The 23,470-nt window shown below is 45.8% G+C and overlaps 2 protein-coding genes across 2 annotated transcripts; one reads left to right on the top strand and one right to left on the bottom strand.

Moving 5' to 3' along the window:
• Window positions 1–5,571: 5,571 nt before the first annotated feature.
• LOC135911061 (uncharacterized) lies at window positions 5,572–19,338 on the top strand. Its single transcript, XM_070537528.1, has 3 exons — window positions 5,572–5,871; window positions 10,287–10,394; window positions 17,759–19,338. Exons 1-3 carry the CDS (start codon window positions 5,628–5,630, stop codon window positions 17,872–17,874), a joined length of 468 nt encoding a protein of 155 aa, XP_070393629.1. The 5' UTR covers window positions 5,572–5,627; the 3' UTR covers window positions 17,875–19,338.
• Window positions 13,964–14,458, bottom strand: LOC139054997 (protein GVQW3-like). The gene has a single exon (XM_070532706.1). The coding sequence runs from the start codon at window positions 14,456–14,458 to the stop codon at window positions 13,964–13,966; it is 495 nt and encodes a 164-aa protein (XP_070388807.1).
• Window positions 19,339–23,470: the final 4,132 nt, after the last annotated feature.

Here is a 23,470-nt window from a genome sequence, read left to right as displayed (position 1 = left end):
ATAGTTACATACTACAGTTAACATGGTGAGTAACTTGTGTACTTGGGAAGAAGACACCTACATATTTACAGTTGTATACCCTGCTTAAATACGAGTTATTGTGCGAATAACCTAAAATTAAGGCGCATTCCTGTTTGTAAATAACATTCAAGCGGTTTTCCAAATGGTAGTCTTCATTTTACATTTCTCACACCAGGAAGAAAATAGGGTGAATGAACTGTTAAAGCCTATGTGGTCTTCGGGTGTATAAATTACATCGGATAGAACACAGTCATCAGCGTATAGCCAGGTTTTAGAGGACAAGTTATTTGGTATGTCATTTGTTAAGACGTGTCAGTGGACGTCACAGACCAATGTTGCGCCCCACAGGAATGCACAAATATTATTGTTCTGGTTGCTTAATGCACTTGCCCAGTTGGCTTACTCGGCCTGGTGAAAGTCTGTTCATGAACACACCACTAGTAGGCTTAAAGAGTGTAAATTTATTGGATGTGTTACACAAGAACGTTTGCAATATCATGGGTATTTGACGTCTTCAGTCAATGCGCGGACGCCTGCCACCAAGTGACTGCGTCGCCACATGACTGCTCTTTGGTCTCATCTCCCGGCGCCTGAGCAACATCCTAGCCGAGAATTTCTTGTCTGGCCGATACTTTTCAGCTACCATAAGAATGATGAGTAGCACAGGGATTTGTCTTAACTTCGTACTTATGGCTTCATAAGTTCTCGTCACTTTACTGCTTTCGCTTTCCTTTTGGTATTTTTACAAAAGAGGGTGACCAGCAAGTATCTCCGGATGTTGCTTTGCGCTTCTGGTTCTGGGAGAACAGAAAAGGATAGCGTTCTATATCTGTTTCTGCTACTCGGAGGAAGCCATGGGTAGGATATGTATTTCTACACCATTTATATCTAAGCAATCATATTTTTTTCTAGAGAGATAAAAGCAATAAGTATCTGCGCACATGTGCTGTTCGGTTGCTTAGCCACTATTTATTTACATGCTGTCGCAGACAGTCTCATGCAGATGCTGCATGCACAAGACTTGAGAATAATTTAAGGTACCTTTACATGGAGGGGAGTTCTTTTTTTATCTATTGTTCTGCACCGCAAAAGAAAAAAACTAAGAAGCCCCGTGGCTGAATATGATGCCCTTGTAGGCCCACGCTTACGCCCGGCTTTGCAAGACAACGCTTGAACGTGCGCAATAAATGCAGTGCCCAACATCACGACAGTGCACGTTTACGCTGACTCACTTAGTAAAGTGAAACACCTCAAGCAAGTTTCAAGGGATCTAGAGCTCTACCGAGAGATCCACATACTCCACTAGCCCTCACGCCGTAGGATGGAGGTGCTGTGAGTAGAAGGCCGTTGTTGGAGTCGTTTCAACGACGAGACAGATGAACTGGCTAGATCGCCAGCCTGATTTCAGACACCTCTACCCCATTTGTGCGATCGCTTCCTTCTGCAATAAGCATTGAAATGTAGCCTTCGACACAAGACACGCGCCTGGATTCCCCGATGTGATTGCTTCTTTCTCCGAAACTTTACCAGCCCGCAGGAAGTATCTGTTTGGGGAGGCAACGGGCTGGAGTGGCCCATGTCCATGTGTAACCTGGTCTTAGGAACCACCAGAAGACGACAAAAAAGGTGCCCAATGTGCTGGGCTCTTCTGTCAACTTCAAACTGTCGCCACTTCCCTTAAATGTGCCCTATTACGTAAGCGATCAGCCTTGAAATTAAAGAAAAACGATGGCATAAAGCCCGCCCTACCTGAAAACTAAAAGCGTTGGTTGGTAGACAGTATGTTTGCAAAGGCACTACTGCAGTTCGTACAAAATGCCGAGTTTGAAGCACTTATATGAGTTCCATATTGTTATCCATATGTTTTGTGACAAATCCCCCTGAATGCAAAATAGCAAATAGTTAGAAGGATTGTTTTATATGAGACTAAGGCACCACCTGGCGCTGTGGAAGCATACTACTGGAACAGTTCTGCGGCTCTCTAGATTGTGCAGAGCGACTGAGCATTGTACGTTAATTTCAGTTAATCGATTTCCCAACAGAGACCGAAGCTTACTCAAATGAAGAAAGGGCAGAGGACGGGGAGATCTATGTATCTATGATCTATGTGTTATAACCTGTGGTATATCAAGTGCACAGACATTTTTGTACCGACTTAATTTCTTTATATGACACGGATCGTACTTGCACCTCGAAACTGAGGCACATTCAATTATAGCCTGAATTACGTATTATAATATAGAAGCTTAGTCTCTAAGCCCGGCTTTGCACAGTGGCACTTAAATGTGTCCAAGTAGTGCAGCACCCAATATCACAACAGTGCACGCTTACACTGACTCACTTAGTACACTGAAACAGGTAAAGGAAGATGCAAATGCTCTATAAATTATTCAACGAATCGGCATACTCCACTAACCCTCGAACGTTAACACTTAGGTTCCATGTCTATAGGGCATTGTTGGAATCGTTTTAGGGGCATGTCAAATTAACTGATTTGATAACCAGTCTGATTTCGGAGACCTGTATCTGCGATCGGATCACCTTGCTATCCAGCAAACACAGAAATCAAGCCTTCGACGCCCCGAAGGCACCTGGTATTCCCCAATGTGATGGCTTTCTTCACCGAAACCTTACCAGCCCACAGGAAGTATATTTTTGGGGGGAAACGGGCTAGAGTGGCCCTTATCCCATATGTCCCCTAGTCTTGGGGACCGCCAAACGACAACAAAAAGGTGCCCAATGTGCTGAGGTCTTCTGTCCACATCAAATTATCGCCACTTCTTTTTATTGTGTCCTAGAACGTAATAGATCAGACTTAAAATTAAAGAAAAGCGATGGTATCAAGCCAGCCCTACCTAAAAACTAAATGTGCTGGTTTTCAAAGGCACTACTGCAGTTCGTTGATGATGCCATGTTTGAAGCACTTATTTCAGTTCCATATTATTGTCCATATGTTTTGCGATAAATGCTCCTAAATAAAAAAATACAAATAGTTGGAAGGGGAGGCTATAGCACCATGTGGCGCTGTGGAAGCAGACTACTGCAACCATACTGGGGCTATTTAGATTGCGCAGAGCGATTGAGCATTGCGCCACTCGATTTGGAGGTCCCGCCCGTCTAATAATATAGACAGGAATGCCAATTTACCTAATGAAATTTGACTTTATGAAGTCCTGTCACCTTCAGAGTACTGGTGAAATATTTAGGCCATGCTGTTTTCAAAGGCGAACGCATTAAGTGTCTCGTTGCAATAGCTCATACCCGAAAAATGCGGCCCGTATATAGTCCAGTACGATGTAAAAAAAAATTAGTGATGCAAAAAATATTAGCAGGAGTGGCTCATACCCGCATAAGCAAACAAGGATGCAGTGTCTTAATAGGAATAAAGAAACGAAAGAAAGAACGACGGAAAGAGAGAATGATGGAAAGAAAGAAAGAACGAAAGAAAGGACAAAGAAAGCATGACTAAAGAATGAAACAACGAAATAGCCATAAGGTAGTGCATTAAGTGCTCGCATGTCATTGAGGAGGTCGACCCACAGCGACATACGTTTGCTACAGACAACGCCTTGTTATTTCTTGCAAGAAGTCGGAGCCTTCCGATCGTATAACTTCATGCATTACCACGTGAGCAGCGGGTTTTCGTCTCCACATGTTACAGGAGTGTAACATGCTGCCAAAATGTTTGCTACCGCAGGGATCGCCACACGGCGTAATAGCATACCTAAATGCGTGCTAGCCTGCTTCGTGCAGAAACATCGCATTATTGCTGTTATGGCCATCGTGGCTTCTCTGTTGAGGACTTTGAAGATTATTAAGATGTAAGTTGGCGGAGCTGCGGTTGATAGACAATAAAATGTGAGAAAAGAGCAAAACAGCCGCCATGTCACCTTTTCACGTGCCAAACCACGCTGATGCAATTGTGCGCGTGAAGTGCGAGTCGACACCGACATCACGTTAACGAGTTCGCACCCTAACACGAATAATGTGTTTCAAGGTCAAACGTATACAACGCTTCAGTTTACAGTGCGAAGTATCGGATAATAGATATAGCTCTAAGTTATCTTCGGAGACTAACTTTTTCCTTATTTACTTAAACACATGAATTTAGCAGGAATCGTAGGCTCACAGAATGCGGCTAGCAGTCTGTATAAGTAAATATTAAGGACGTCGAGGGAATTTTACAGCTGTTGCTATTGCGTATCAGGAATAACGTGTTTTGGAAATTCAGTGATGTGGATAACAGAGATCGAAATTTTGGCGTTCGTATAGTTTTTGATTCTTCACGCCAACAGAATAAGAGTACTGTTGATCAACCAGATTGCAAGAGCACTATTTGTAGAATCGGATGGTTTGATGTAAAATATTTCACCTAGCATGTGAACATAGAAATAAACATCGGCCTCAGGAGCATCGTGAGTGTACCGTTTTAGTTACCTAAATATGTAGTGGAAGGCAATTGCTCGGTAAAAACAGTAGTATTTGTTTCTGTCATTTGTCTAGTTTTGTTTCATCTATTTCGTTATATTTTATATAAAATTAGATAGCTAGAAGGCGCTTTTGTATGCTCTTTTTTGTGTTACGTTCTTCTTCGAACGAAAGCAACTGTACTTAAAGTGTGCTTAAAGCATTTGAACGAATAAAGACACCATTGCCGTTACAATATTTTCATCCGATAACCGTGCTACCATTATGATATATATTATTGCGTTATTGTAGACACTTGTTTGCTTTTCTGGCTGCATATTCTACTTTATTCAACAAGTATTTCGTTTATTACAAGATACAATAAAATATAGAGATAAATTTAGCTCTCATCTAGACAGGTACGCAAGGCCAATCTGCGCTTGCTTGTTTTCCCATTCTCATTGGGTTACTTCAGGTACATGTTGTTTTATTTAGCGTAATAGTGCTGCGGAAACCGGCAAGTTGGAGAAAAGTAATTATTGAATGAATAAAGATTTATTTTAAGCAAGGGGACGTCTCTAGGCCGCTGTTGGGGATTAGGTGATAAAGGGAAAATCAGACATCCACCCATTCGTCGCCAGTGCTCCAAACAGGTTATTATGATGATGATAATCCTAAAAGTTAACGCATATTCGCTTTCGTTAAATAAAGGCACGTCCCGCACCAAGCGAACTCGTTTAACATTTGTTAACAACTCAAATGCGGTCGACGCAAAAGGATAAACAAGTACACATGTTAATATCTTACCAACAATGCGCTCATCCCGCAAAAGTGAGATCTTACGGAATTACTCAGCATGTCTTCTGCCACATTTCCTAATTTTTTCTTGCCTGGTACTCAAGGGCTCAAATACCATTTCCAGGTAAACGTGTGCTGTATACCACAGAAAGTTCCACGCCTGGGAGGCTGTTCATTGTTATCATTTTGTATATAGGCATGAACGTTTGGTCGAAGATACTGTAAGGGAAATTGAGACATGAATCTAAAGAAGGAAGCAGCAGGAGGCCGCGTTCCAGCGCATTGCCACGCGAGCGTGCTCGAGCACGAGACGCTCGAGAAACGCATGAGCCAGAGTGACGCTTTCACGTGCGTTCGGACGCCAGGTCGAGAGGACAACGGAATCGACGGTGGCTGCCGCGATGCTGCCGTGGAAGGACGCGGCCCGCTTCTCAGCAGGCAACAGCAACGGTGGCAGGATCTCTTCCGTGGTTCTCGGCGGCAAGCTACTGCTGGGTGACGCCGGGACTTGGCTGACGGCGGCACCGTTCGGGCACTGCTGCCGGCTCTGTCGCGGTTCCTCCCCATACCAGGCAGGGCAGGTCCTGCAGCACTTCATCTTCGTCCTGAAGAGGCTCTGGTTCAACGGAGTTTCATCGGTGACAGGTAGTGTGGGTCAAGTTTTTATATAAAGAAACAGTTATACTTTTAACTATTGTGTTAGACTTGTAACATATGCTGCGCATGTTGCCGTTCACCTCCGCAGAAGTTCGCAAGGGGGAGGACGATATGTTCAGAAAAAATAATCATTCATCTATACCGCAGTACCAAAACACAAAGAAAGCTCTTGCGTGTTTGTAAGAAAGCTTCATAGTTGAGAAATAAATTTGCTCCTCCTCATGGGATTGGTTGTTCAAATTTATTTTTTTGAATGAATCTTCGTCTACCTTGAGGGATTATGAGTTGTTAAACAGACTATTAGCCGTTAGATAGTCAATGCATCCGAAGTGTGTCAGAGCTAGCTTATACGGCTTCACTGTCTCTGATCAATAATTTGTCATATTGGCACATATTTATAGAGGGTTACTTGTTGTGGCCAAGTGTTTTACCATCTGTCATGAATATCAGTTTTCACTATGGGCGGTAATTCTCGTGGTAAAGAGCAACCATCAGCAATTTTAATACCACTTTACAGGCTTTTGTTTGCTGTGGCGCAATCCTGTAACACGGCAGTGGCAAAAAATACCTAATTTAAGGTAATTAGCTAACGAGGTGATACCGTCTAACGTGCGTTATCGTGAAGTTAAGAACAGTGAAGAAAGCACATTCACATCGGGTAATCTTAAATATGTGCATATCCCATACCATCTGGAATCGCCGAAACTTTCAGCCAGCAAGGCGAAATGGCGGATGATGACGACAGACCTACTATAAATTTCATTGACGAGCGCGACCTTTAGGCATCATGGTGGACCTTGCAGAGCAAGTGGAAAATTTAAGCATTGGAACGGTGTCCAATCGCAGTGCGCGCCGTACTCGACATTGTAGCAACGTGCTCGACGTTGCAGCAGCGTGCCACAGTACGGCGAGGAACGCGGAGCGAGTTTCGCTGATGAACGCGTCCCGTAGCTCATCGTAACGGGAAGCGCCCTCACCTGTTATAATTTTTGCTATGCGACGCACATACCGCGCCAGGAGTCTCCGAGCGCTAGCTAGCTTGAGAGCGATTTGTAGAATTGCTCATTGTGCCTTTTTAAGCGCGCATTCGTGGCCTAATGGACAGTGCATCGGACTTGTATGCCTTGGTACAGCTTGCCGCAGTTACCGTCACCGCGCCGCTAAGACGTCAGTGGGCGCCTGCGCTGTTGATGGCAAGTAGGTGATCTGCACAATGCAGAGGGAGAGAGCTTAAGAAAGCCTGACTACAAGATCTGCTTCCATAGTCATTTTCAATACAGGCAAAAATTGCTGTCTCTACCGTAATCGAGGTTAGATGTAAGCGTAAAATGGCTACCGGCAAAGCAAATTGGTTGGGTCTGATACCAACCACAATCTTAAAATGGATGTGGCGCCTGTTCGCACTGACACACCCAACCACATCGCACCTCACCACGCCATAGGGTGTACTGGTGCATATGAACGCAATAGTTTCTGGCGCAGATATAACTTCATAGCAAGTAGCGTCTCGATCAGAAAGCCACTCGCGGCGCGCCGGACGCTCCCAGCGCTGCTGGTGCGCCGGACGCGCCACAGAACTCGCGGACCGCTGGCGTTGGAAAGGGCACTCAGCTGCACAAGATGACAGTGAAGTGTATAGTGTCCTGCATCTGCCTTTTGAACCTCGCCATCGGAAAGGACAAATAAAACTTCACCGTACGAGAAGTTACAGCTTCAGTGAGAGAGAGGGAGAGAGAAAAGGATGCATATAAAGGCACGGTGGTTAACCAGAGGCAGTTCCGGTTGGCTACCCTGCACGGGGGGAAGGGTGAAAGGGGATAAAAAGATAATGAGAGCGGAAGGGGAGATAGAAAGACATAGAGACAAGCAGGACCATACCGCGTATATGACAGAGCGGTAGGGGGAGGCGTTCTTACAGTCTATCGTGAAGCCCCGCAGACCACACAAACCTTAATAACGCGAGTAAGGCGTTAAGCGTGGATTTTCTGAGGGAGTATTGACCTAAAGCTTTGAATGCTGATACTGGACGATTGTTCAACTGGCTCAGTACACTGCACAGCACTTGTCTCGGGCACAATACCGTGGGGGTCAGTGATATTGTGAACAAACCTTAGGAAGATGTCGGAAAGAATATTTTTTGTAACCTATTTGCGAATAAATTAGCGTACGCTATGCACTCTTGATTTCTTGTCCGGCTGATCTCGTTTTGTACTCCCAGCTTGCCGGACGTTCTCGCTTCCATGCACGGATAACGGCTCTAGATTTCGCCTCAAGATACTTCAATATCGCCAACAACGTGAGATAACAAGTCATGCTTAAAAAAAATAACACTAGCATTAGTCCCAAGAGCTAACTTGTCAGCCACAGTAGAAAAAGAAATGTCTACACTACGCAGTTTAGCGTGCTAATGGTACCCTTACGAAAGAGGGTGAAATAAACAAAGCACTGTAGAAAAGTTCAGGAGAGCGTGGCTCACGTGCTCAAATTTCACGCACGGAGGTGGCTGCGTGAATTGGTTTCAATTAAGTGCGTCTACCAAAGATTACAGCGACACGATGCGACTTGATGATGGTAGTTGCCTATAGTAAATAATGGCGCTTAATTCTCCTACCTTAAAGGCAGCATGGCGCAGCGTCGTCAGGGGAAAGGGCAGGGAAAGTGAACAGAATATAGTGTGAGGGCTAGCAGACATGTGCAGAAATGCACAAGTCGGAGTATTCAGCTATGGGGCCACGTTTGTAGCGGGCACTCACAAAGGGGCCATCACTGTTTCATCTACAGACTGCAACAGACTTAGCAGCGCGGGTAGCTGGAGGCACACTGGGGAATCTCACGTCAGTCCCTGTCCCCTTTCAAAGGCCATGACGTTGGTAGGTGTTGGTAGCGCATTGGCCTATACGCTAGCGTTCCCCCCCTGCAGCTGTAAGAAAATTGCTATGATACACCGTTCTAGATAGCGCTTACCGCTTTAGGTAAAACTAAAGCTAAAGCCTGTTAAAGTTGTCTTTGTGTCACATCAGTGTACTGTGGACACATAATTGGTTGCCTAGCAGCAATGCCGTATTAGTGTAATGTTTCGATTAAACGCCCCTGAGCGGTCCTTCCATTTCTGCGCAGCGAGTAATGTGCGGCACCTACTGCCCGAACCGGCAAACAGAAAGTGCCTGCTGTGCTAACGCCGCTTGCTACCGACGTGCTGCGCGGCGAGAGACCGAGCAAGGAGCAGCGGTCACCACGGCCCGCAAGGCGCACGCAACACCTAAGCCCCATGGGCGTGAGCGTGTGGCTCAGACCGCGCGCCAATTTCCCAGAGCGAGTGTGACGTGGCGTCTCCGCGATGCGCTCTCGCGCAGCACCTGGCCCGAGGCAGCAGGCGTTCCTTTCGCCCGCTCATCTCCGTCCAGGCGTTAAAAATTCGCATTAAGAATTGTTGGCATCTTTAAGCGTGCTTTGTTTGTCTCACCGTTACCCCTTGGTACGAAGGGGAATATTGTGGAGGAGCAGGAGGAATGAACATTTATTGTGAGAAACAGCGAGAAAGCATTCTTTCTTCGTCCTAGGTGGGCGGCTCTTTTAGTCCAGACAGCCGTTGGCTAATGCTGCAGCATGGGCCCGGTCCACCACACTTCGCTGATGTTCCAGGCTGTGTTCGTTTAACATTGCCTACCACGTTTCTTCGATCGCTTGTAGCGGTTCTGAGGCATCATCTTGACTGTTTTTCTCGTGATGTGGGCACACCAACACAACGAGTTGGAGGGCGTCTGGTACATCCCAACATCGGCATAGGTATGAGAATTCGGTGGGGTGCATCCGGCGCATGATGAAGTGCATCCGGTGCATTCCATGGACATACGTATTCGTGTGTAGTCTGCGGAATGCGGTGGCTTCTTTCTTGCTTAATTTTGGATGTGGTAGAGGATATTGTCTTGTTTCCAGTCGGTAATGTTGCAATGTTACGGCGTAGTTGATGGGAATGTTATCCACCCTCGTCGCTTTCCGAAGACCATGCGGCAGGAAATACCGGCTGATATATGCTCAACAAATCATATTTTCTTTTCTGGGTGACGTTTGTCGCACGTAAGCATGACACAGGCGACTGACAACACGAAAATGACCTGAAACAAATTTTGTCGTCTATCACCGCCTAACTGATGTGTGAGAAGTTCTTTTGCTCAGCAGGTGCTCATAATTATCATTTTTCAGCTCTTGCCCTTCTCGTCAGACCTGCCGCTTTAGCTTGCTATCGTGTACAGTATTCTTTATTGTCCTTAAGGTTAACGTTTTCAGCCGTGAGTCAAGCCAGCATGTTTAGGGGCTTCAAAATTTGGCATGTGTCTAACCCATAACAGCCCTTTAAAAGCCATGGAGGAATCCGCTGACAACCCGCACTCATACCTTTACAGACACATTGGCTGGAGGCAGTCACCCTACGGTCCTCGCCACCATCGTGAAGTGGTCAGTCCTGTTGCACAACCACCCACCCCATGGCTACGCCGTTGACCTGATTACTGGTAAGCTGCTTCTCTTCTTATTACGTATGCTTGATAAGGATTCCCAATAACAAACAGGTCGCTTTGAAATATCCCCATCATTAGAACATAATTACCTTAACCAGATTAAGTGCCGCATCTATGCTTCTTGCTATAGGTGTATGAATGATCCCTGTGGGCTTAAAGCGCGAAACATAACCATAATCGCATCACAGGAATCGGACGTGTTGGTCAGACAGTATCACGAAACACACGCTCTCTATTTAGTTAACAAAAGAAAAATCAGACATCCACCCATTCATAGCAATTGCTACAAAGCAAAGCCTTACGTGTTCCTCGGAGAAAAAGAGCCTTGCAGTTGAGGGAAAATTCGGTCTGACCCGGGTCTTGAACTCAGGACCACCGGCTTTACGTGGCAGCCACTCTACCATCCGAGCTAACCAGGCGACTAGCAGATGGCAGGGCAAAGTCAAGTTGGTCAACAACTCGAAGCAAAAGCAAGAGTACGACGTAACAGTCTGCGGGATCCCGCAGGGAAAATTTCGAGGAACCCGTATGAGCCCGTATGTGTTTCCTTTGCAGCAATTGCTACTAATTGGTGGATGTCTGATTTTCCTTTAATTACATCGCTCCACCTTGCAGGTTTGTGCCGAACAATTACGCGGCGCTCTTAATTTAGGCTGTATCTTGTAGAAGGCCAAATTATGTCGCCCGCAGGTCATCGTGTTGAGAACTCTACAGATTAGAAGAAGCAGAAAAAGAGGACAGCTGCGACAGGTGGCGCCTGGGGATCGGGCTTCTCCGACGTCCAATGCGAAGAAGCATAGGGTGACGCCCCCAAGGAACACCTTTTAGTAGTAATGGCATGATTAATTAGTTGCTTTATTGTTATCATGGTGTAAACGAGGAAGTGAACAAATTTCGGCTGAGCGGGTTTACCAGTCTAGCAGTACAGCTAACTTCATAATGGCTGCGTGCAGGAGACAGAGATAGGAAGCTGGAGGAGGGGACGCAATGAAAGAAAATTGCAAAGATTGAATATAGCACCTGGGCTAAGTAGCACTGAAAAACTGAAATATAGAGGAAATATACAGGGCGTCCCGGCTAAATTTTTCCAAAGCCTAAAGATAATTGGCTGCAGTATAAGACGACAGGAATAAAATCATGGCAGCGACAATTTCATAGAACAAATCGAACACTTCTTTTGCATCTTGGAAGATGCATAATTGTTGAAGATTGATCAACTTCGCAAGTCTCACACATACAGAAAGCTTAAAAACATTTCGCACTAGCGCCCGGCTTTCGCAATGCTATAAATCTTGACACGTGTTGACGTGGGGCACTTTTAAGGCAGGTCATTGGTACGGAGAAATTCGGAAGGCGGAGACTATTTCAGGTATTTGGTTCTGGTTATCGTTACATTAACAGACACGTCTGCTGCTTTAGATAGAACCTTCGAGCATATGCGTGCGTCAGTGTCATGCAAATTTCTCAACATATCGTCTATGCAACTAATGCTATATATAGCGGCGCACAAGCTAGCACTGGCGTGGTGATTTTTCCTGCGACATCGAATTTGTTTCTGGTCGTATTTCTCGAGCAGAAAAAATAATTGTGCAATAGCTCGTGAACCATAACCATCCTGTGTAGCGTGTAGCCCTATTTGGTTTCTTCAGGTCGATTAGCACATAGGTGGACCTAACTTGGGCCACAAATAGCAATGATAGCGTGAATAAATAGATTGATCAATTATTTTCGCAATTCGCGCTAGAAGACATGCTTGGATAGCGAAATTAGGTCGCTTCGTCTTAGCGAAAATAGTAAAAAAATGCCCCGATTTCATATGTGAACATTAGGATGCACATTCGCGAGGGAAAGCTTGAACTTCTGGCACGAAAAAAAAAAATCATCTTTATTCACAGTCTGGGCATGCCGTATGAATTGAAAAAAAAAAATACATCAAGTCTATATAGGCGCATGTTCTACCGATGCGATGCATCGAAGCAATTCCACGTTGAGAAGTCCCTCCACGTAACTGCCCGTTTAACCTTAGGTGGGAAAATTCCCTCATTGTTTTGCTTTCCTCCCACACCCTCAACCCATCAACATTACCATGAAATTGCCCTAACCTTTCCTCCCGTCGTCGCCCACCCTTAGATAGTCTTTCGTCTCCCGTCAGGCTGAATGTGTTGCGCTTTTATATTATTTAACTGTTATGCGAGGTAAACCTGACAACACACTCGTACTTCGACACTATTTAGCAGGCATAACGTGTTTTTTTTCTTTGAATACGCTATGAGCAGTAAGAGCTAATCACTCATCCGGTGCTGCCTAACAGATAGGACAGACGATTAAACTGTTGGAAACGTTGCCCTTGTAAAGGTAATTGCGTATCGCTGCATTTTTGCGATAAAGTTATGCAGCCCTTTACCGTTACTTCTATACCGAACAAAAACAACAGAGTTTATACTAATGCCAGATGTCTTATGATGCACACATCAATGCTCACACGCATCAGCACACATCGGCACACTCGCAATGTTTACCATGTACATAAGCGTGTAATTTCTACGTAGAATAGCTTACAGATTGTGTGGTACAGAAAAAACAATTGCAATACCAAAGAAGACTGTATAATGTCCCTGCACCGATACATAGTGGGGCCTCTGCTCACTTCAGATCACTCTCGCTTTGAACTTGTTAAAGGGTCACTAAAGGCAAATACTAATTTAAGCTAAAGGGATAGATTTGTGCTCCAGAACGTCTAAAGCTTCAATATTATTGCGAACAGATTTTAGCCGAGAAATGAAGGGTAATGCCACTAACGCTTAGGGTCTCCCCGGGACGAAGGTACTCCTGATTAGAATTCAGTGACTAGTATTCAACCACTCGTAGTAAAGATATCATTGTATTCCAGTGTAACACGTAAAAAACTGTCCCTTGTCCAGTTATACGAGGTCTGTTAGAAAAGTATCCCACCTTTGGCCGAAGGAAAGAAAACTGGCATAACTGGAGCGCTGGAAACCTAATCACCCTGAAAGTAGTCTCCTTGTGACCCCACAAACTTCTCCCATAGTTGCTGCCATTGCTTGAAGCATTCCGACAAGGCCTCTTTCAGAATGGAGTTTAGCTCAGCTGTCGTTGCAGCCATAATGCCCTATCTTCGCTAAAATCGCGCTCTTTTCAATGGCCTCTTGATTTTGGTAAACAGCCAGAAGTGGCAGGGGGCCATATAAGGAGACTAAGGAGCCTGTTGAACTACAGGAGTCTGGTTTTTCGCCAAAAAAGTCTGAATCAAGTGCGAGGAATGTGCAGGAGCATTGTCGTGATGGATGCGCCTATTTCCTGTTCACCAAAACTCCGGTCTCTTGTGCGGCACAGAATCACGTAGACTACGGAGGACGTTCCTGTAGTACTCTTCTGTGATGGTTTGACCCTGTGGTGCGTACTCGTGCATGGTGTACCACACCGCGGGAGTCAAAGAAAGCAATCAGCATCACTTTAACCTTGCTGCGCACTTGGCGGGCCTTCGCTCGTCTTGGTGACGTGGAATGCTTCTACTGTGACGACTGGGATTTGGTGTCTGGATCCTACCCACACACCCAAGACTCGTCACCACTGATTATGGTGTTCATGAAGTCGGGGTCACTGGTTGCGGAATCTAGCATGTCCTGTGAGACTTCAACACGAACTTGCTTTTGCTCCACCGTGACCAGCTTCGGTACTAATTTCGCCGCAACTGTCTTCATGGCCAAATCTTCGGTCATAATGGAATGGGCAGGAAAAGTGCTGATGCCCACCTCTTCTGCAATTTCTTGGATAGCCACACGACGGTCCCGCATCACCACAGCGTTCACTTCGGCAATGACCTCGTCATTTCGGCATGCTGATGGTCGACTGGAGCGTGGGTCGCTCTCCACCGATGTGCGGCCGTCCTTAAACCACTTGTACCACTTCTTAATCTGTGTGCTGCTCATAGCATCGTCACCGAAAGACGTCTGCATCTTCCGAATGGTTTCAACTTGGCTGTCGCCCTGTTTCTGGCAAAATTTGATGCAGTAACGCTGCTCCAGTCTCTCCGCCATTTTCCTTTCAATAAAAAACCGACGAGAGCACTGCGCACTACGTCACACAAGCGCTGAGTCCAAGCGACTGACGCTATCGGCAGGAGGGAAAAAATTCGCGCATGCGCACGAAGTCCAAGGTCGGCTGATGCAAGCGCGATTGTTTCATATCCATCACGTGTCCGCACAAAAAAAAAAGATTGGGTACTTTTCTCACAGAACTCGTATTTCATAAAAAAATAAGAAAAACGCATTGTCGTTGCCCCTGACGACATGGGCGGTAGGCAAGTTTCACTTTCTACACTTTGCGCAGCCCACTCCATCGCATTTCGGTAGTTATCGCGTAGTGGGGTGCTGGTTTAGCTGGATTGCGAAAGTCGCACAAACTGACAGTAGCCAAGAATTCCACATCCATGTGATGTCGTGAGATTCCCGAATGGTCTAGGCCACATTACCAAGAGCAGCTGCGGGCCGAATCTAATGCTCTGTCGTGGTTCGGTTTATCCATGGCCACGCATTCGCATTTTGAGCAAAAAAAAAAAAACGCTGACCGCTGCCTCTCGCGGGCAGTTCTACTGAGCGACGGCAGCAAAAGGCGGTAATGGCGGATGCAACGGCACCACTCCCCGCTCGGGTGCGCAATATATGAATTGCGCTACAGGCATGTAGTGCTTTCAGTCGCAATCTTCTCGTGAAATAAGTATTTTCTCGGCACCATACAAGCGCTGTGAGGTACCTTGACAGTCCGCGATTACTTAGTACTTGTCTATTTGCCTTTAGTGTCTCTTAAATGACCTTTTTGCGAAACAGATACTCAGCGCAAACCTTTAATATGAGGTAGGTAAATGAAAAGCCACGGGATAGAATTATCCCGCATTTCACCGTGGCATTGCCAGCGCAATTATCATTAAACGCAAGTAATTAGGGTACTACAGAGAGGATTAAATATGGGTGAGTTGATGACGTAACTGTCGCTGGCGATATTTGTAATGTCGCACCAACACGAGAGATGAATAATTAAAAGGATTTTAGGCAGATATTGGAAAAGGAACTTCTTAAGCTGATGTAATGGTAAAAGACTACTTAGCAGAGACCTTTTTTTCAGTGTTTTTGGAGTTACTCCAACGGAGTGTCGACAAAAAATTTACTGTTTAGGGGACACTGCGGAACACAATGCCTACTGATAGTGACAACTCTGTGTAGGACTCAAGTGGGCGCCGCGAGAAAGACGAAAGTAAGCCCTGACCCACCTTTCCCGTCTGGATCCTTTGTGTTATGCAATGGAAAAGCAAAGGAACACATTATACATATTCCGCTTTTATTTAACGTATCAAATAAAACGAAACGTATTTGACCTATTACGCCCATCACGTAACCGACGACAGCAGACCAAAATGAGCACAAGCGCCGTCCTCACCTCCTTTTTTTAACGCGATAGCGTTAAGGAGCTCATGTCGCAGAAAAGCCGGTGTCGTCGGCGGCGGCGTCCGCGGCGTTGACCGTGAGCGATAAACCATGGCAGGCACTTAATAAATAAAAAGCAACTTCCAAAATAGGCTGGGTGGGAATCGAATCACGGTCTCCGGAGTGTGAGACGGAGACGCTACCACTCAGCCACGAGTTCGATGCTTGAAAGCGGTACAAACGCGCTTCTAGTGAACGCTGTGTCGCCTTAAAAACGTGCCGTAGAAAGTTATACTGCGGTATATATCGGTAATTATGAGCATGTAACTTACATAAGTCGCATTTACACGAGTAGCGAAGTACGCCGCTACATTTCTTCTGCGCTTACCATACACGCAGAGCCATCTTGCGGCAAACACAGAAGACCCCCTCCGCTCAATGTACGGCGCTGCCCCGACAGGTGGCGCGCCATGCACGCATTGGGGCTTTGCGCGGACCGGTGCCAGGCGCGTCGCGGCGCCGACTCCCTCTCCCATGACGACGCTTCCCCATGCTTCCACGCGCGTTGCAGAATCAAGCGCCGTTCCTTTCTTTAGATTACTATCTATCTATCTCTCTGCCCGTGCCGATCACGACGTTCGGCTGGCGTAGATCGTTTCCCCCTCCGAGACACCGAGTTCTTTGGTTCGTTCCGTTTGCTCAGGCGCACGTTTCGTTGCCGCGCCGAACGCTGCGTTGCTCGGCGCTCTCCGTGTGATAGGTGGCCGCAAAGTCCGATGCGGGGCGCCTCGTAAGTGATCCCTGCGCCGTAGCGCACTGTCTTACACCCCTTCGCGGGTCAATGGGAAGGCTGTCGCGTTCCACTCTTGAAGGCGAAGCTTAAGCGTCCTCCAATTTTTGGTGTTTGTGTTGCCTTCCGTATCGCGCTGGTCATAATAAGGCAGAACCGATTCTAACAAAGTCATACCATGCTCCAAGTTCCAGAGGAAGGAACATTATGTGGTAATTTTTGGTTGTTTTTCAACCGTGCGTGCGTGACGGCGCTGATGAGAGAAAAAAAAACACTAGAGGTAACACAAGACGGCTTAAATAACAACTTCGTTGTTGAGTTTCAATTCATCGAAGACTGTCTTCCTCGCCATCAGCTCACGAGGCGGCATTGCACCACCCTAAGAAATAAAAGCTTGCCAACCACATAGCTGACCTCAGTCTCGTCTCACTCCGTGAAATCGAACGCAGACAGGGTGCCCCTGTCTGCGTTCGCGTGTGTGGTTGCGAGTTTTCCAATACCACGTCTGACCAAAACTTTACGAACAACAGATCCTATAAGCTGTTCATACAAAGGTTCACTGAAAGTGCCAAGCATGTTAAATTTTATTTCCCGCGTATTATGTCCCCGCCAACCCTTGCATGTTGAACGATTTAACGAGAACTCGTAAGACCTTTCACATCTTCTTACCCAGTTACCTCGTTCTTCATAGCAAACTTTGATAAAGCATTTATGTGCGTGAAATTCGTATCACTGATTGTTCAGAATTCCATAAAACATTTGACATGGTCTCTGTACTTGGCGGCGCGTTGACGTCCCGTCTTTCCCTTTTGATGCGCTATATAATTTACACTTTCATTTATGAAATCACTCCCATCAATCAGTTTTCCTGAACATTTTTTTTTAGAATTCGGATTTCTCATTACATCTGTTTTGTCTGCCTTCAGGAGTGCACGCTGAAGAAACGTAATGCCCAAATAGCTTAGAAAGGTGCCGCTCTTTGCCATGAACCTGCTCCTGCATGACGAGAAGAGCTCGTATCGTTCTGACGGTGTTTAAGTGGTTCTACGCGAATACTTTGAAACACCGCTACACGTGTAGCAAAGTACACCTACAAGGAACTGAACGACGCCGCACTTGTTTCGCAGTACACGGTCACCACAATACTCCAGCCAGGCAACGCATCACCACTTGGATCTCCTGCGAGACATGGGGGGATCCCCTCCACCTAGAGGAGCTGACTCGGTCACTGGCTTTTCAATGACCGTGTTCGCGCTTTCGCCGGATGTCGCCTGTGCCCTGGATGGCAGCGCAGAAAAACCCCCGAGTCCACCCAAGATCCAAGGACGAGGTCAGCCGGTCGGCGGCCACGACAACCACAGCGGAGAGCGCACAGAATTAAGTGGCCGTGGGGCTCGGCGAGACAGGGGATTGCCACGGAGAGGTGCCGGCACAGACGGCTGATGAACACTCCTTCGGGGCTTGAACATCTTGGATACTCCACGTCGAGAATTGCACCACGCACCAGGGGGGGGGGGGGGTACTCTGTAAGAGTCCACCTAGTGGACATGTCCATTGCGTCTGCTGTTGAAGTTTTGATTGACTGGGCTGGTCTGCGCCTCCGCAGCAGTCAGGTGCCACAGGCAATGAGTGCTTCAGCAGCAGACGAAATGGACATGTCCCTAGGTGGACTCTTACAGAATACCTCCCCAGATATGTTCCGACCGTGCTGCCATCAGTCGCCACCGTGCCCCAATCTCTCGCGTCTATATCAACGAAGTGTCGGGCACGGTTCTTGCTTCCCCAGCTTTGGGGGCGTATATTTACGCGTGATTTGGGCGATTATTTCTGGTAGCGACTGTGGTTCGCGCCTATTTTGAATTGTAGCGTACTTATACGAACGCAATTATTTCGTCTCGCATGTATTAATATATCGGCTATTATTATCGTCGATAAGTATCGTTTATATTACTGCGGTAAATGTATTCGTTTGGAAGAGTTCCGGAAGGTTTGCCAAAGAGTTCCGGGATGTATTCCGATATTTCATTTCAGCTAGCGACCCTCCAAACAACCATCAGCAAAAGCTCGGCGTAGTCTCAAAGGAACCTTGTTATATGTACTACATTTACTATATTCAGGACACACGTAATCACCCACAGCCAGTTCGTACGAAGCACGAGGCTATTGCGCTGCACCTTCCCTCATGGGACAATCGTTGGCGTCTACCTTGATTTGTAGCATATTTGCCTATCGATATTTGTCTCACCCTGAAGGTATTCTTCAATTTGGCGATAACGTTATTGTTTGCTGCTATATAATTTCTTCTATATAATTTATTGTGCTATATTATTTCTGCTATATAATTTATTGCGAAGAGTTCTGGAAGATTTCTTTTCTAGAGGCAACCTTCCAAACAAATAGCAAATGCCAGATTGTCTTACAAAGAGCGTTAATGTAGGTTCATGGTATGCTTAAGACGAATAGCGGCATCAACTGGAACTTGCGCGTATTCTTGCGAACCGAACTTTTGGGACGTTTTGTGTACGAGAACTCCGATGGTTCTCCGTGAAAGTGCTTTTTTTTATTTTGCACAGAGGAACTCTAGCTGCATTTGAGCGCATCTCATTTTACAATTGGCGGAAAAATTTGCTAGTCGCAAACTGCGAACATTTCTTTTTTGCATTGAGGGTGAGGCGATCGGTAATAAAGGCTGGATTTGTTTACTGAATCGTCCTGCTATTTTCATATCAGAGCAGATATGGCCGCATTGCAGGTAAACAGTTCAGGTATACGGGTAATTTCAGAACATTAGGTGTTGTGTATCTCGTAAATTACATGTGAATACAATGCGTTCGCCTGTCATTTTATTCTTGTCAATTTGCTAATGCATATCAGCAAAAAGCTTTAATTGGTCTCGTACAAACTCTGCCATAACATTGCAACACCTGCAAGCTGTGCTGAAATGTAAATGTTAAATCGGCAGAAACAAACATACCTCAACGCACCGATGCACAAGGACCAAGGCAATGTTCGACGCTGCTTAACCTGTGAATGGTAATGTCACCCCCCCCCCCTTTCCATAGCGGGTAGTAGCCAGATGCTTGATACGAAACAGGAAGGTGGTAAGGTTAAGTGGACGCACAGGGAAGTAAGAATTGAAACTGATGCTTCGATAACCGATACGATAAGGGTTGACGTATTCTCTGCACACGTTGGCTGGTATTTGAGAACTATTTTTTTATACCGAATAATCGGCTATCATTCAAGCCTTGCCCAAGTTTCCATGAAATCTGCCGACGCCCATTATATTGAGATTTCGCCATCACTGTGGTTGAAGCTTATTCGAAGCACAGATTCGATTATATCGCTGGCATACCTTTGGTTAGTCCACATATTTTAAATAAGTTCGGACAACTATTAACTGTCCACTTATTTTACGTAGGTTCGGATAACCATTACCTGTGCTTTATGTTCAACTGGAACAGCCGATTGGGTTCCCGAAGCTTCCCTGAATGGGCCGGTAGTTTTCGTTTGTCGATTACGGCGTTCATTGCTTAAGCAAGATAAAGAAATCTCTGCCTTAATCAAACGTCTACAAAACATGTAATCGTTCGAATTCGGACTTCCTGCATCGCCTGAATTTCTTAATCATGTCTAGCGTGTCATTAAGAAGCTGAATTTACGAGATTGCGAGGACTAATTTCACAACCACATATTTATTTGCACCGCGCTCGTCGGACGTAGTCCCCTCTCTGACACTTCTGTAATGAAACCGAGACAGTAGATCGCTTCTTGAAATCGTGTCGCTGATTCCAGCTTAAAAAATTCTTTTCGAGACTCCCTTTCAGCAACTCGGGGTATTGATTTCCCGACTTATGCTGTCTATGGAGGCGTCGGCTCTACACTTCAGGTACAAGGACGTTTGCCTTGCCACAGGCAATTTATTGGCAAGAAAAAAACACTGATGTATTAATTTGTTATCATCCTCCTTTTTCGTTCTTAGAAGGTTATGATACAAAAATTTTAAAAATATTTATTTTATTCATCTTTAATCAATACTTGGCGATTCCTCTTCTACTTCTGTTCTGTAGCGCTTGTAGTGTCTTGCATTTCATAAGGTATAATCTTTTCTTTAAATGTACCGCGTTCTTCTTTACCGATCCCACGTTTTGGGTATTTGCCATATTAAGGAAATCATTATTGTCATCGGATACTGTACGGTTGCTAGCCCATCGTGGCAGCTACATGGCGCCATGGATCATGCTCTGCAGAATCATCATTCTCCACTGCTCCACTATTGGTCGAGCGGTTGACAAGCATTGCCTCGCTAACGTGCTCGAGCAGTGCGCGTTCGAGGATAGCACGAGATGCGGTCACGTGCCGATGCGCAATGTGCAGTGATTCAAGAGCCATTTCTCGCTCTGGTCGGTGCACCGAGAAGACGGCCGAGACAGCGTCACTGCCCCGAGGCGGCCGAGGAATGAACCGACCACTTTCGCAGAGCAGAGAATCCGCGGTGCTGTGCTGGTTTAGGTGGTTCTCGGGCGCAAGGTGCCCCAGGACGAAGTGAAGACATGGCTTAAGAGGAAGCTTTAGCTCGAGTGCTCCTATATAAATACAAGTAAAAAGAGAATTCGTTTTTCTCGGCAACCACTCCACCAAATTTTGCGAGCTTTGTTGCATTTAAAAGAAAGGCTTAAAATCTAGCCACTGTTTGTTTCGAAGTATTTATTTACGTCCGCAACATCTTATTAAAAATCGTGAAAAATAAAAAAAAATGTTTTCAAAAATGACACTCAAGTTTACAACTCTGTACTCAGCAATGAAAAATGATATCGCAATCCTGTGAATTGAATCTAATAGCACATCTAAATCAGACAAAATTGATATGTTAGACATGAATCTAGAGAAATTGAGTGATATGAAAATACAGCTTTTTCAAAAACCTTATGCACAACGTAACAAATTCGTGTAAGATATGGATTGACAAATCGAACTTGTCTGCTTTGAATGATCTACCTTTAGCTGCGCAGAACCGCGATATTTGGGCTGATGTGGAGCTTTCGATTTGTAAACTTCGTGCTTCTTTTTCAAACTTGCGCATTTCTGAAAATATCTTTATCAGAATTCTGGCTCTAAATCGAAATTCCGCTTCCAGCAATCACGAATTTTTCTCACTCAAATTCAACAAATTTCATTAAAATCGGTCAGATAGTTACCTCAGAATAACGTTTTTGCATTTCTTATTTATTTGAATAGGCCACGTCGGAGTTGGGCCCGAGCTAAAGCTTCCTCTTAAGCTGGCCCCGCAGCGCCTCGTCGGCCGCCTGCCTGACATAGCGGAGGATTTCCTGCTGCTGTCGTCCTTCGGAGCTGCGTGAATAACTAGTACTGTGAATCCGATATCAGAAAAGAGAGCTGCTGCCTATCGTACCATTAAATTTGCAGCACTCCCTAGACATTTGGCGCACATAGATGTTGGGGTAATCAACAAAATGGTGGACGCTTCATGAGAGAAATAATTTGTATCCACATACGGGTAGCGGGTGTCTCTGTGTGCGTGTGAAACACACACACACACACCCGTTACTTGTATGTGGATGGAAATTATTTCTCTCATGACACACACACACACACACACACACACACACACACACACACACACACACACACACACACACACACACACGCACACACACACACACACACACACGCACGCACGCAAAAACACACACACACACACATACACACATACACACACGCGCGCACGCACGCACGCACACACACAGACGCACGCACGCACACGCACACATCCGCGCGCGTGCCAAAGCACGCACGACAAAATGCTCCCTGTCTACGGATTGCCTTTCCAGTTTTCATGTTCATGAACAGCCCTCCACCTGATGGCCTACTGCAAAACTGTTCTGCCATGATCAGTGTCCCCGTGCTAAGAGTTCTCGAATAACGACGCCTCACTCTCCGATCTGCCACCACATTTTTGAGCACGAGTTGTACAGCAGCCACCCACGAATGGTGTTACACCCGGTAAGATTACAGTCAGTTGCTTAACCTAAAAATTATTTGAAACATTTCACGTCACTCGATATTTTGACTAACTCGTCAGTCAAAACATAAAACACATTATGTAGCGCTCACGCAACCAGCGGATGTTTTTATGACCACCTAGACAAAATGGGCTTTATGATAAGATGCGTGCTGCATATTTTACTGAAGAACGCATCCCCAAAAGGCTAAAGTCTATCTTGCACAGAAAATATCGTTCATTCAGCGTTGAAATGTATTCAATCCCTACACCTGGCGTGGTCCACCTTGTAGAAACGCGCCACGACTCAACGTGCTATGACAGACGCGAAATGAGCTACGGTGGCTAAGCCATCCCGTTACCTCTTCCTTAATCGTTACCAAGATCGTCGCGCTCGCATTTTATAAGTAGACTGTTGCGACGTAAGAATGCCATGCATCTGACACGTCTAGCAAGCCAAAGAGCTACGCTGCGCAAGCGAAATTCGGAAATGTCGACTTGTTCGGCCCTTTCAGGCATGGTGCCACTGGCCATGCGGTTAGAACGGGAGGCGCCTGTGCTGCGGGAACCACGTTAGAAACCGAATACCGAAAATAAGGTAGCGTCTGTGGGTGCATATGTATATGTATATTTCGGCTCATGTATGTATATCTATACGTATTTGTGTATGAATGTGCATACCAACGTACAGTGGCATTTGAGTCCCGAGGTCACAGTTCTCCCTGGGTAAGGTTGAGGTGAAATTTGTCGATGCGTGCCTCTAGTCTGGCTTACACGTGCATTTGTTTCTGTCTGTTGTCCAATTTGATTCGTGAAA

This window comes from Dermacentor albipictus, chromosome 1 (assembly GCF_038994185.2).
Source record: "Dermacentor albipictus isolate Rhodes 1998 colony chromosome 1, USDA_Dalb.pri_finalv2, whole genome shotgun sequence".
In the NCBI taxonomy this organism is placed as follows: domain Eukaryota; kingdom Metazoa; phylum Arthropoda; class Arachnida; order Ixodida; family Ixodidae; genus Dermacentor; species Dermacentor albipictus.
This window is presented reverse-complemented; position numbering and strand designations above follow the sequence as displayed.